The following is an 11,959-nucleotide window of genomic DNA, read 5'->3' as shown; positions in this document are numbered from 1 at the left end:
AGATATTCCAGACAAGCTGCAATTTCACCCTTTTAGGAGGGTAAAGGAAATGGGGCCACCTGTGAGTCGGACCAAGCGAAGATCAATGAAACAAAATAGGGAGCTGTAGCTTTCAGACGGGGAGACAGTAAACCGGGAAAGGCCTGGGGCGGTGGGATGTGGTGCTGAGATACTGGCACCAGGCAGCAGGGAAGAAAACCTCTGCAGCCTTGTGGTTTGTTAAAAGGCCTCCGAGACTCCCTCCCCAGCGCTCCAGGGCTCGGCCAGCCCACCCCACCCGGCACCAGTGGCCTGGGCACCTGGGGCGGGGGGGCGGGGGCGGGAAGGAGGGCCTAGTGACCGCTCCAGGAGACAGCCAGCTGCTGTTCCGGCGACCTTCAGTGCTGGATTCATCGCATCTTGGACAATTTCTCCGAGGTTCACACAGTCCCCCGGCTAAGTAACGAGGTCTGAGGGAGATAAATTTGTTCAAAGGAAATTTAGAGCAGGTTTCTGCAGCCCATCCAGGCACACCTGCTGCGGGAGGGAGAGGGAGGGCGGGTCTTTAAGCAGTGCATTTCAGTACCTTTAGGCAGGACTTGCACCCTCTGGGTCACACAGATCTACTGTCTTGGGTGTTTGCACTCAGCCTCTGTGTAGAGGACCGCGGGCTTCCGTGCAGACTCTGGTCCGTGGAGGGCAAACCGACCGGAACTGCTTCATTTACAACTTGATTCTCTCTCTGTATCAGTTATAGCAAATGAGTAGCTCTAAGGTTCCACCAAGATGATTTTGCTGGCCTCCCTGTAATTTGCTCTGCAAAGAGGTTTTGTTTCTAGAAAATAGGAGAAAAATTAAAATCTGGTCCATCCAAATGGTAAAGCTTTCATGTTCCCTGAAAACATCATTCAGGATCAGGTATTCTTTAGGCTGTCATCTAACTTTGCTCAGAAACTTTAACCTAGGCCCAGATTGCTTGACTTTTGAGGTGAAAACATCTCTCCAAATAGTGATGACATTACGTGTGTGTGCTCGCGTGCCCCTTCCCAGAGATCTCCTATGCCGCTCCGGAGAAGTCCGGAGTAAACGAGCGTCCTGTATCTCATAACCAAGCACCATCATCTCCAGCATTACCACAGTTAAGAGTGGAGATCATCATGAATATTTACGCCTAGCAGGGTCCTTTGTGCACAACTCTCAGAGACAAATGGTATTTCCAGTAATAGTTTATTGATTTCCAAATGCACAGGGGCGCTGAGTCCAAACATCCTGGGATAGCGGTAAATCTCTCTTACAAAATAATTTACAGTATGAAAATGATATACTGAAACATTAACTCAAATGTGTAATTCCCTTGAAAGATCGAGTGTTCCCTTGTTTAATGTGAAGGGTGAAAGGGGAAGGTGACTAAGGAGGGAATGTGACTGTGCACAGGAAAACAGGCAGAAGACAATGGCTTCGATGCTTGTCCACACCCATGCAGTGTGGCCTGTCACTGTACAAAGACGGGTCAGGTCTGACTCCCGTTAATTTAAATCTACTGTCCCCTCAAGGTCCTATCAAGCCCACCGTGGGCTCTGTGGCATGGTTTTTGCACCGGTATACCCACAATGTCCTAATTTGTTTTCATGTTCTTGCTCTGGCAATGGTCCTGCTGTTTCTGGTGTGTTCTCAGTTCCAAATGCTACTGTTCTACTAGGTAGGTCCCCTGGGCCTCTGGGTCTTAGAAGGAGCTGGGGTGGGGGTTTCAGAACACTGCTGGGTCTAGGCAGTATTAATGAGATCTCGACTCCCGCCATAGGGGCTTTCTTTCTAAGGCTGGGCTGACTTCACCCATAATGAGATTTGTTTTGAACAGAAAATTCCAGATGTGCTAGGCACACAGTAAACGTGGTTTTCATATTACAAAGCACGTACTGAGTGGCCATCATGTGAGTACGGAACTTCAGGTATCGGCAAGAGAGTATTTTCCAGGGGGGAGAGAGGACATCTATGCCTTGCACCACAAGTCATCAACTCCGCAGCTGTGCTCTCAGGCCTGACGGGACTGAGCACACTCCCTGGGTCATTCTGGTTTCCCACACCGTTAGACATCCTGGAGCAGGCCTGCAGCGCCAACTCCCTCCAGGGCTGCACCCTGGCTCAGTGCTCTCCGAGCTGACAACCTTCGCCAAGGAGCTATTCCTCTCATAAGCACCTCGTGAGCAAGCACCTAAGCTCTCACTACCTGGTGACGCCTGTGATCAGGGGTGGCAGGAACCTCTGCAGGGGTGTGCAAGACCACGAGGAGGCTGCTCTGGATTCCTCTTAGCTCTTCAACTGCACGTGTGTGTATACGTCCATGCACGCGTACCGTGCACGTGCACACACACACCTCAGCTGTCGGCGGGGAGGTCTAGATCCGCTGGACTCTGAACTAAGAGCCTCACAGAGCACACCGCTGGCTGGGCTCAAATACGAAGATTCCCTTTTCCACAGGAGTATAGCACCAGACATTTTCAGAGAAACTTAAGAGAACACCCTCCGCTTTTACTATCTCTGAGAACTTCTATACCTTTGAAGGCCTAGAAACACTTTATTCATGGGGGATGGCACCAGAAAGGAAAGGCTCCCCCAACTCCTGGGGGCAGGCTCAAGTTAGCAATGTGTGCTTCGGATACCTGCTAAGGTGGAAGTGTGAGGCTACCTCGATGCCATTTCTGAGCCCAAACGGTAGCCATGAAATGTAATTTTGAAAAAGAATCCATAAAGCGGGATGGTCAGATTGCAGTGGGGGAACCTGAAGCCTTTTCCTCCCTCTGGACTGTAGATCATGGACTGGCACAAAGTCAGGGAGAGCTGGGTTCAAAATTTGGCTCCAGCGTTTCCTTGCTGTGTAATTCAGGGCGAGGGGCTCTATTTCTCCACGTCGTTCTAGCATCTGACAAACAGGGGCTGAGTACAAGGCCTAGCTCTCAGCTGGTCCTCAATATAGGTCATTTCCCTTCCTGGGCTGTCAGAGCTAAGAGGCCCAAGAACTTCTTGGAATTGCCCTGGATTTGATGACATCAAATCAAAGGACAGACCCACTCTCAGCCTCCAGAGAACCAAAATTTGGAAAGCAGCCAGGGACTGCTGTGAGGACCCAATTCATTCCAGAGACATTCATTACCTGCCGCACCTGATGACTTCTCCCTGGGGATTTCGGCAAACCCAGAGCCTGCGGCCAGTCGGCACATGCTCCTGGGCACTCTAACTTTTACAGACCTGGCAGGGGGTTAGCCTCACCCTGCTGGGGCTTCAGGCGGAGCAGCACGCTCCAGCTCTGGGGGAAGCTGGTGCCACCACAGGAAGCACCCTAGTTCATACGCTGATAAATGCTGCTGGCGGGGGCTCCGGAGCCTGGGCAGAGGCTGCTGCGCTCTGTTTAATGCTTCCCTGGTTAAAGTTTTATCAGGTGCTGAAGACAGCAGGAGCCCATAAAGCAGATCTGAAATCTTAAGTAAAAGCAAAAGTGCTTTCCTTGAGGATTACAGAGATATGATAATATATGGAGACAAGCTGGCATGTATTTTTATATTTCTGTTCATATCCACTGCATAAACGCCTGGGTTTCCCAAATACTGATTTCAAGTAATAATGTACAATCTGGTAGGGAGGAGCCAATGGTCTGTCCATTGCGAAGATAAGGCTGCTATTTGGAGATTAGGCAATAATTATTGGGGAAAGACAAACAAGATCCAACCAGATTTAGCAACCAGATCCTAAAGTTGTCTTCATCTTCTGGCTTTTAAACTCTTATACGAGTGGCCACTGGTCCTTCTTTATGAGTGGTTCTGTGGGATACAGCTCGGGGTTGTACTTAATGATATGCCAAATTCTCCAGTCTTGGCAGGCAGACAGGTAAAGCACCGAAACTGTCTTAGCCATTATTTGGCCACCAGTTTGAGAGAAAAAAAAAATTTTTTTAAAAAATAACAGCCCAAAGTGCTCTTAGTCCCAACATCCCATATTAAGTGAACTAGGATAATCTTAAACCAGAAGCATATACGCCTGGTAGCTTCCTGGCCTCAAAAAATAATTTTACAGCATGCACGGGATTGAACAATGACATAAATAGTATTCCTACAGTAAGTATTATTTTTTGCCTCAAAACCATCCTGCACGCACACACACCAGCTGGCCCGAGAGCTCTCTGATAGGTGTACAGGTCGCAGGCAGGCAGGAAGAGATGAGGGGGTCTCTCCCAGGGCAGGCGCCTTCGGTTCTGCTTCACAGGCAACTAGAAGTCCAGGCCCTGAGTAGCTGCTTGGATCCAGTTGCAACTGTACTTCTCGCGAGTGAACACCAAAATACCATTACAGGCAGAGGAGAGGGAGCGCATACCTCACTTGCTAATAAGAATTCCCTGCGAAGTGTCCCATTTTATCTAAGCTGTGTGTATGAACATTCTATTTCATAATGGAGTTGTTTTATCTAAAAATAAGATCATCCCCTGACTCCAAACCATTTAAGTAAAACTGAGGTTTCAGAAAATGTAGGTTTTTTAACTTGCAGGTTTGTATTCCCTGGTAATCACTGCTTACTTGGGAGTAGAAAACTTGGTTGTAAGGAAATGTGACTTGGGAGGGGGACAGGCTGGAAGTCCCACTGTGGTGTGTCTCTGCACATGGTACTTGCAGGGGGAGGGCCTGGTGGGGGGCGGGCTGAAGGCCGGTGGCGGGGCGCATGGGAAGAGGGTTCTGGCTGGAGGGAAAGGAGGGCGCACCTGCTGGGAGCCAGGCTTGAATCAGCACGCTAGGGTGCTTTCCCTAACACTGCATTTAAGCCAAATGAGGCCAAGGGGGCCGGAGCGGGGATGACAAGAATCTACACTGAAAACTCCCACTTGGTAATACACATCCCAGCCTTCGTGTTGCGACAAGACCCAGAAAACCAGCAGAATTCACCCAGATAATTCAGGATCCATCATATCCTTTAGTGACTATTTGGGAAACTCAGGCAATTTGAGTTCAGAAATACTGATTTCAACTTTTAATCAGATCTCTTTGGTCCGTTTTTTTTTTTTTAAAGTCATTTCCTTTCTACCTCTTCAATCATTTTTTTCATTTCCACAGCACTGAATTATGGATCTGAAGTGCTGGATAACCTCATGTACTAAAAATATCCCTGTATTTCAAACTTTTAACTCTTTCTCCAACCCCATCTTCTTCACGCCTCCCATCTTATTTCATGGAGCCACGTTTTCACAAATGTGTAACTGGACTTTTAGAGACTATCTACAAAGCCCTAACTGTGCCCCGTACTACTTCATGCTTCACTATAAATAAAGGGGGGTTTTATTAGCAGGTAGGGGGAAAAATTCTGACTGCCCTTCAAGATTATTCCAGATCCTTCCAGATAAAACGATGCTGAGTATACAGTATTACAGGGACTGGCTTTCCTGAGTAAGTTCAAAGCAGCCATTGAGGGACTACCTGAAGGACGCTTAATTAACTGCTCCTGGTTGATCATAGGGGCATGTTTTCTTACCTACCACGACAAGAGAATGAAAAGCACAGTCAGTAACAATAAACTTGGTCATCCCTTGGAGAGATATGTGCCTGCTGTGGATCTCGGGATGCATCCGGTGGAAGTACGTTTGTCACTGGGCAGCTTTCACAGAAATCAGAAGCCGCTACATACACGCTGTCACATACACACAGGGGGAAGGGATGAGTTTCCATGGGGGATGGCAAGCCTTCATGTGTCCTCTTCTTCACTGGCACCACTGCAGAGGAAAGGAGAACCAAGTGAGTTACGACATCACAAGAGGCGGGCAGCCGGGTCTACTGGCTGAAGACGCAAGCTCTCTTCTCAGACCTACCCGGATCCCAGTCCTGACCCTACCACTGTTGGGCTGTTGACCATGCACAAGTTACTCTGCTTCTCTCAGTTCTGGTTTCTGTATTTGACTACAGGGATAATTTTGATAATAAGATCTACTTCCTTGGGTTTTTGGAGAATTAAATCAGAGAATACATGTAAAATGCACAATGCCTGGTACACGGTAAGTGAATATCTGTAAAGGTGAGGGTCATGATATTTTTTTAAGCTTGCTTGACAAAATAAAGAGCTTGTAAAAATCAGGAGTTTGACTTCCCCTAAGCCTTAAACCCTCTATTGTTAGGAGAGAAAAACAGGAGAAGCTACCACTTGGCACTCCCAACAGCACTTCTCACTTGGAATCAAGCCAAGGTTTCAATACCTGCCCAGGACAATCACAGAGTTCAAATGTCACCTCTTCAGAGAGGGTATTCTAAGTAGGATTCCCTGGTTATTCTCTATTTCATTAATTGTCCTTATCACGGCTTACCTATCATTTACTATTTACTCTCCCCTCCACCTCCCACTAGAGTGTCAAAGGACAGCAACACTGTTTATTAGCACCAGCATTATGGAGCACCAGGATTAGGAGAGAAGTAGTAGTGTTACTAGCAGACATGTGTTTGATAAATAACTGTTTTCCAAAAGGGAGAAATAAAAACAATAGGAAGGGAGGGAAGGAGGGAGCTGAAAGGAATAGTCAGGCATTATTGCCCCCAGAGGGTCCTAAACATCAGTGATACTTCAGTGGCCAAAACGTGAGCTCTGAGTCCCAGAGGCATGGCTCGGACCCTGGGCGCCCAAGGTTAGAGCCTCCCTGGCTTGGTCCTGGGAGAGAACACTGTTGATCCAGGGACTGGGATGGGGGAAAGGCAGGGCCAGGAAAGGACAGGGGGCAGAAGCGAGCACACTGAGAAGGGACAAAAGTACGGAAGTTGCCTAGTTTCTCCTCCTCCACGTCTAGAGGCCTCGGTCCTTAACACAGTAAGCGCCAACGTGATCAAGTGCCTACCACGTGCCGGGAACACTGAGCTGAGCACTCCTCACCATGATCCCGGGATGTGGGGACTGGTGCTGTGATCCCCACCCTGCAGATGACGACAGTGAGGCAGAGACCTCAGTGAGACAGAAAATGCTCAGTCACCAGTAAGGCCTGTGTCCTTAAAACATAAGGATGAGTTCTGGTGGGATAAAGTCTGAAGTAATCAAGTGGCAGCGTTTGGACGGGAGGAAACATCTCCTTCCTCCAGTAGGGACAGGAGCTGGAGAGGAGGGAAGGCCTGGGGTACATCAGCTCCCAGCTCTGACCTAGACATTTTTTCTTTCACAAGGGATTATCTAGGTCTCTATAAAATCTGCTTTTTTTGCATCCATTTGGGAGAGACTCTCAGGGAAAATATCCTAGGCAACAGGCTTGTAGTACTTCTGCTAAGGGCGAAAACATTCCAAGACACGGAGCCTGAAATGAATGTAAGTGGACTCTGGGAACCAAAAGAACCAACTCAGCAACCTTCACGATCCAAAACTCTGCCCTATTTCCATTCCCCTTTCCTGCCTGTTGTCCAATCACAGGATGAAGGGTGCATGCTGGGAAGGGCCGGACAGTGGACTGTCATTAAAAAAAGCAGTGTTTGGTGGCATCTGTCCCAAAGGGAACAAAGGGTCTTTTATGAAAGTGTCTCACCAGAATCAAGGCACAGTTGGAACTGGCGCCATATTCTCCCCTCTGGTATTATATCCGAAGCAAGCTCTTATTGTTCTCTTGTCAATTTTCCTTCAAATACGAGAGGTCTAGCAGGATGACTGTGCCCTTTCCTTAAGCTGCGGTTCACTTTTTAAGCATTCTTAACTTGAGATGCATAGTTTAAAGGGTTCACGAACTTACTTAAGTTGTACACAGAAGTTTGTGTGTTCCTTTGTTTGAGAAAGGCCATAATTTTCATCATATTCACAAAAAGGTCAACAAACTTTCCCCCCAAGCTGAGTATAATAAAACTGAAGATAAAAGAAGTGCTTCCCTAGTTGCCAGGGTCTTTAATCCAAGACTTACAGAGCTGGCTTGAGGAAAAGGCCAGAAGCCCTGACAGATGATAACACCTTTTCTCATGACCCTCAAAGAGATTTGTTCTTGAATCTGAAAGATATAGCTCATCTCATAGTTTAAGAGCATGAGACCTTGGGGTGCTGGCATACCATGGATTGTTTCATTTGCTAAACATTTATTGAGTGTCTACTATGTGTTAGGCACCACGATGAATGATGGACACAGCAGTTGCCCTCGTAGACCTTACAGCCCAGGAGGGAGGGCGGAGGGAGGAGAGAGGGAGGGAGTGGGAAAGAGACAGAACTTTTTTCTGCAACAGCATCTTCAAATACAGTATATTCATTTTCCTAATTAACAAACTGTTTTTCACAATAATGAAGAAAAGGCATCTTAAGTGAAGAGATAGCACAGAACTTTGCTCACCCTGTGTGTGGTCTTTCTTGTTACACAATATAATTAGTATGTGATCGCATCTCCTGAATGCTTCTCCACTTTGGGTATAAGCTGGTCTGTGTTCATAAGATTTTAATCTTAAAGAGTCTATAAAAGTCTTTATTTTGCCCAAGGGAAGTAACACAGCCTTCTACCTCAGCCACTTAGCATCCTCCTCTGAAACATCTACCAGCCACGTTTAGATTTATAATTGGATCAGTACTCAGGTGTTATTGAAATTCCTTCTACTGTCTGTGTTGTTGTTGAGGTCATTATTGCTGTTATGAAAATGAACTAAGGGTGTTAGAAAGGCAGCCCATTCATGGTAACTATGCTGGAATTAAAACTAAAAACTTCATTAAAAAAAAAAAAAAAACCCAGACAAATAAAAAAAAAAATGAGGGGGCGCCTGGGTGGCTCCGTAGGTTAGGCATCTCCTTCGGCTCAGGTCATGATCTCAGGGTCCTGGGATCAAGCTTCTCCACATCAGGCTCTGCTCAGCAAGGAGTCTGCCTCTATTTCTCTCCTTCTGTCCCTCTTCACTGCTCATTCTCTCTCTCTCCCTCTCTCAAATAAATAAATAAAATCTTAAAAAAAAAAATGAAAGAAGGAAGGACAGCCCACTCTGTAGTAGGTATTTACTGATGAGAGAGGCAATATTATATAATGGTGCTGATGTCACCAAGACTGAACTAGGTTCAGATCTCTGCTCTGGCACTAATGGGCTGTGGGACCTTGGGTGACTTACTTAGCCGCTCTGCGTCTCAGTCTCCTCATGGTAATTCTATCTGACAGGTTTACTGGGGAAGTTCTGTGTACTTCAAGCAGTACAAATGGTTAAAAACGAGGGCTCTCTTCTTCAGCCCACATTCCCTCTTACCCTGAGTCAACACCTCCTCCTCCTGGCTTTTCTTCAATGTTCCTGGTCCTGGCACCTGAAACACTACCCTCCAGAGCAAATGTGTCCCTGTTCCCAGATGCCCGTAGGTTTCTGGGGAGCAACAGTGCTCTTCTTTGCTTGCTTGGGGAAGTTTTTGTTTTGTTTTTAAAGATTTTACTTATTTTCATGAGAGACACACACAGAGAGGCAGAGACATGGACAGAGACATAGGATTGAGTCCTGCGGGGAGCCCGATGTGGGACTTGATCCCAGGATCATGACCTGAGCCAGAGGCAGATGCTCAACCCCTAAGCCACCCAGGCACCCCAGTTTTGTTTTGTTTTTAAACGACAACTCCAGACCTAATGAAATACAGGTACTGAATAGAAAGAAAAGCGGAATGCAAAGGCTCTGACCCTTCTGCTTGCCAGGTGTCTGCCAAGCACTGGTGAGGACAAATATGGAGTGAAGCCTAGTTAACCGGCCTCAGTCAGACTGATGGGAGTTTGAGTGCTGTCGTATCTAAAAGCAGTGGTTGCGAACTGGGGCACACAGTCACTTTCCAGGGGGTAGGTGGGCATGTGTCATCTTAAGGAAATACATGTCCAGATCCTTCACTGCCACATATACTCCTTAAAACTGACCCTTCCAAGAGCATCCTTGCGATCTAGAAATTCTCTCTGCAGCCACTCTCACTGTTACAATCACCCTACTGCACTTCAGAAAAGAAATGCGTACCTCTCACCCTCTTGAATCTGACCATGGGACAATCTTAAAATTCAGCCTTTCTTCTCTGAGGAGTCCTATGAGAGCAGGGCAAGAAACAGTAAAGGAGATAATCCTTTATTTTGCCCCGTCAATGTACTCTTGGCACAGTTGTGTGCTCCCCTCTGTCCCCAGACCTAAGAATTCACATTCAGGAGTCAGATGGTCATCATGACGTATGTACTAGTAAGTTGATTTGAGCTGAAAAAATGAAATCAGACTTGGGTCTGACAGAAAACAAGGCTGATTTGGCCATAAAAACCTTTGCCAATTAGATTATGCAGTGAATCTTGCCTGTAAATTTAATAAGTAGTGCCAAAGCTTTGCCAAAGACATATGTAAAGCTCATGCCATGTAATAGCACTCACTTTTCAACTATCTAAACTCGATATATAATTTCAGGAGTGCAAGGAGGCATGTAATTTTTCCTAAATTTTAGGGGGTATAAGAACACGACATTTAGCTGAGGACCTGAGAGCTCCTCAATCCTGACGGGGAGGGTAGCGTGTCTGGGGGCAGGGGACAGGACGTGCTGCAGGGTGAGGATGGGACGAGGGAGCTCCAGCCAGCAAACAGCTGGCGCACTGTGTCCCACATGTGGCACACAGCTGGCACGCTGTCGGATGAGGAGTCCTGTCAAACTGAGGGAGCTGTTAGAGCCCCCAGTCACATCCGGCCCCCAAACACCTGCTGATGAAGTGGCAGCGATGGAGGCGTGTTGCCTGGCCTGGCGCTCTTTCAGCTAGTCTGCACAGATAGGCAGCTCGGCCTTTCCACGTCTTCCCCGGAGACGGCAGCTTAGGAGAGGACGTTAATAAATGAGGTGGAAGGCACTCTGACCTCGCAAGTTTAACAGTTTCTTTTTCTGAGAATATAATACAACTTAATTTGATTTGGCATCACTCCTATCTGCTGAATCTCTGGCTATTTATTAATTCATTTTTGCTGTAAAAGGATTATTCAACTCGGGAGGAGAGAGAAATGAAGAGGTATCAACAAGGGAGGAGGGTCAGGTTCACAAAGAGAGATTTAGCACCCTCCGAGAACGAAGCCACACGGGGATGGTCAAGGAGCTCATGGGCAGCGTCCAGCCACCATCCGAGGCTGTGCCGCCCAGGCCTGGGAGGCGTGCGGTCGGTCCCCTCGGGGATGGCCCGCACACCCTGATCCAGACACACTTCTCCACCAGACGGCGCAGAGCTGCCACTTCCTGGGCCCCATGTCACCTGGCCCAGAAGCCCTGCCTGCCGCTGAGGGGGTCACTGCGCCATAAGGAGCCACAACTTACATTTGTAGTTGCCGCCTATGGAACTAAGTGAGGGCTAAATATGAAATAAGGTGAGATGTCCTCGGGTTGTCCTGGGTTAATGGAGAAAATCATGAGAGGACTTCAAAGTTTTAGTCCTGGCTCTGCAGTCTGATTCTGGGAAATCAGGATATGTTGCATTGCAAGTAGAATTTAGGAAAATTCCAAACCAGACAAAAGCCAAGCTGCTTTCTGACTTGGATGTGTGCCAAGCTAATTAACTGGTTCTCATGTGCTTTTGTTGTGGGTCCCTCTCCCGATTCCTCTCCAACTCAGTCTGAAGGCTGGCCTACATGCTCCAGGTTCCTGCACCTCTTCCTCTGGCGGGGCCCGAACACCAGCTTGATGAGTAACACTGCTTGATCTGGGCCTAGTACAGAGCCAAGAACGAAAGCCTGTCGGGAGAAAAAGACTCATGACTCCTCAGTTCATCATGGGTCTTATAAAGTCGCGGGTGGATCCAGCCTGGCCGCATTTTCCTTCTCAGATCACAGGACAGACAGGGAGAAGGACCCTTCTCTCTAGGTCGCATTCTACTTTATCCCATGAACCTTCTCTTCAGGAATAAGGAGTGTTCACAGAGGGCTGACTTGATGTTCTGAGCACCATGCTAAGCAATTTATATGCACCATCTCACTAACCCCTGCCAGGAGCTTGCGGATGGGTATTATCATCTGCATCCTACAGATGAGAAAAGTGAGGCCAAGCG

The 11,959-nt window shown here is 47.5% G+C and overlaps 1 protein-coding gene across 1 annotated transcript in view; it reads right to left on the bottom strand.

Moving 5' to 3' along the window:
• Positions 1-1,187: 1,187 nt before the first annotated feature.
• Positions 1,188-11,959, bottom strand: part of TRIM44 (tripartite motif containing 44) — a 108,627-nt gene continuing 97,855 nt past the window's right edge. The window contains exon 5 of the mRNA XM_072791129.1: positions 1,188-5,728. Coding sequence (XP_072647230.1) covers positions 5,701-5,728 — 28 coding nt within the window. The 3' untranslated portion in view covers positions 1,188-5,700. The remainder of the gene's footprint in view (positions 5,729-11,959) is intronic.

Source organism: Canis lupus, chromosome 21 (assembly GCF_048164855.1).
Source record: "Canis lupus baileyi chromosome 21, mCanLup2.hap1, whole genome shotgun sequence".
Taxonomy (NCBI): domain Eukaryota; kingdom Metazoa; phylum Chordata; class Mammalia; order Carnivora; family Canidae; genus Canis; species Canis lupus.
Note: the sequence above shows the minus strand (reverse complement) of the source record. Positions and strands in the feature narration are given on the sequence as shown.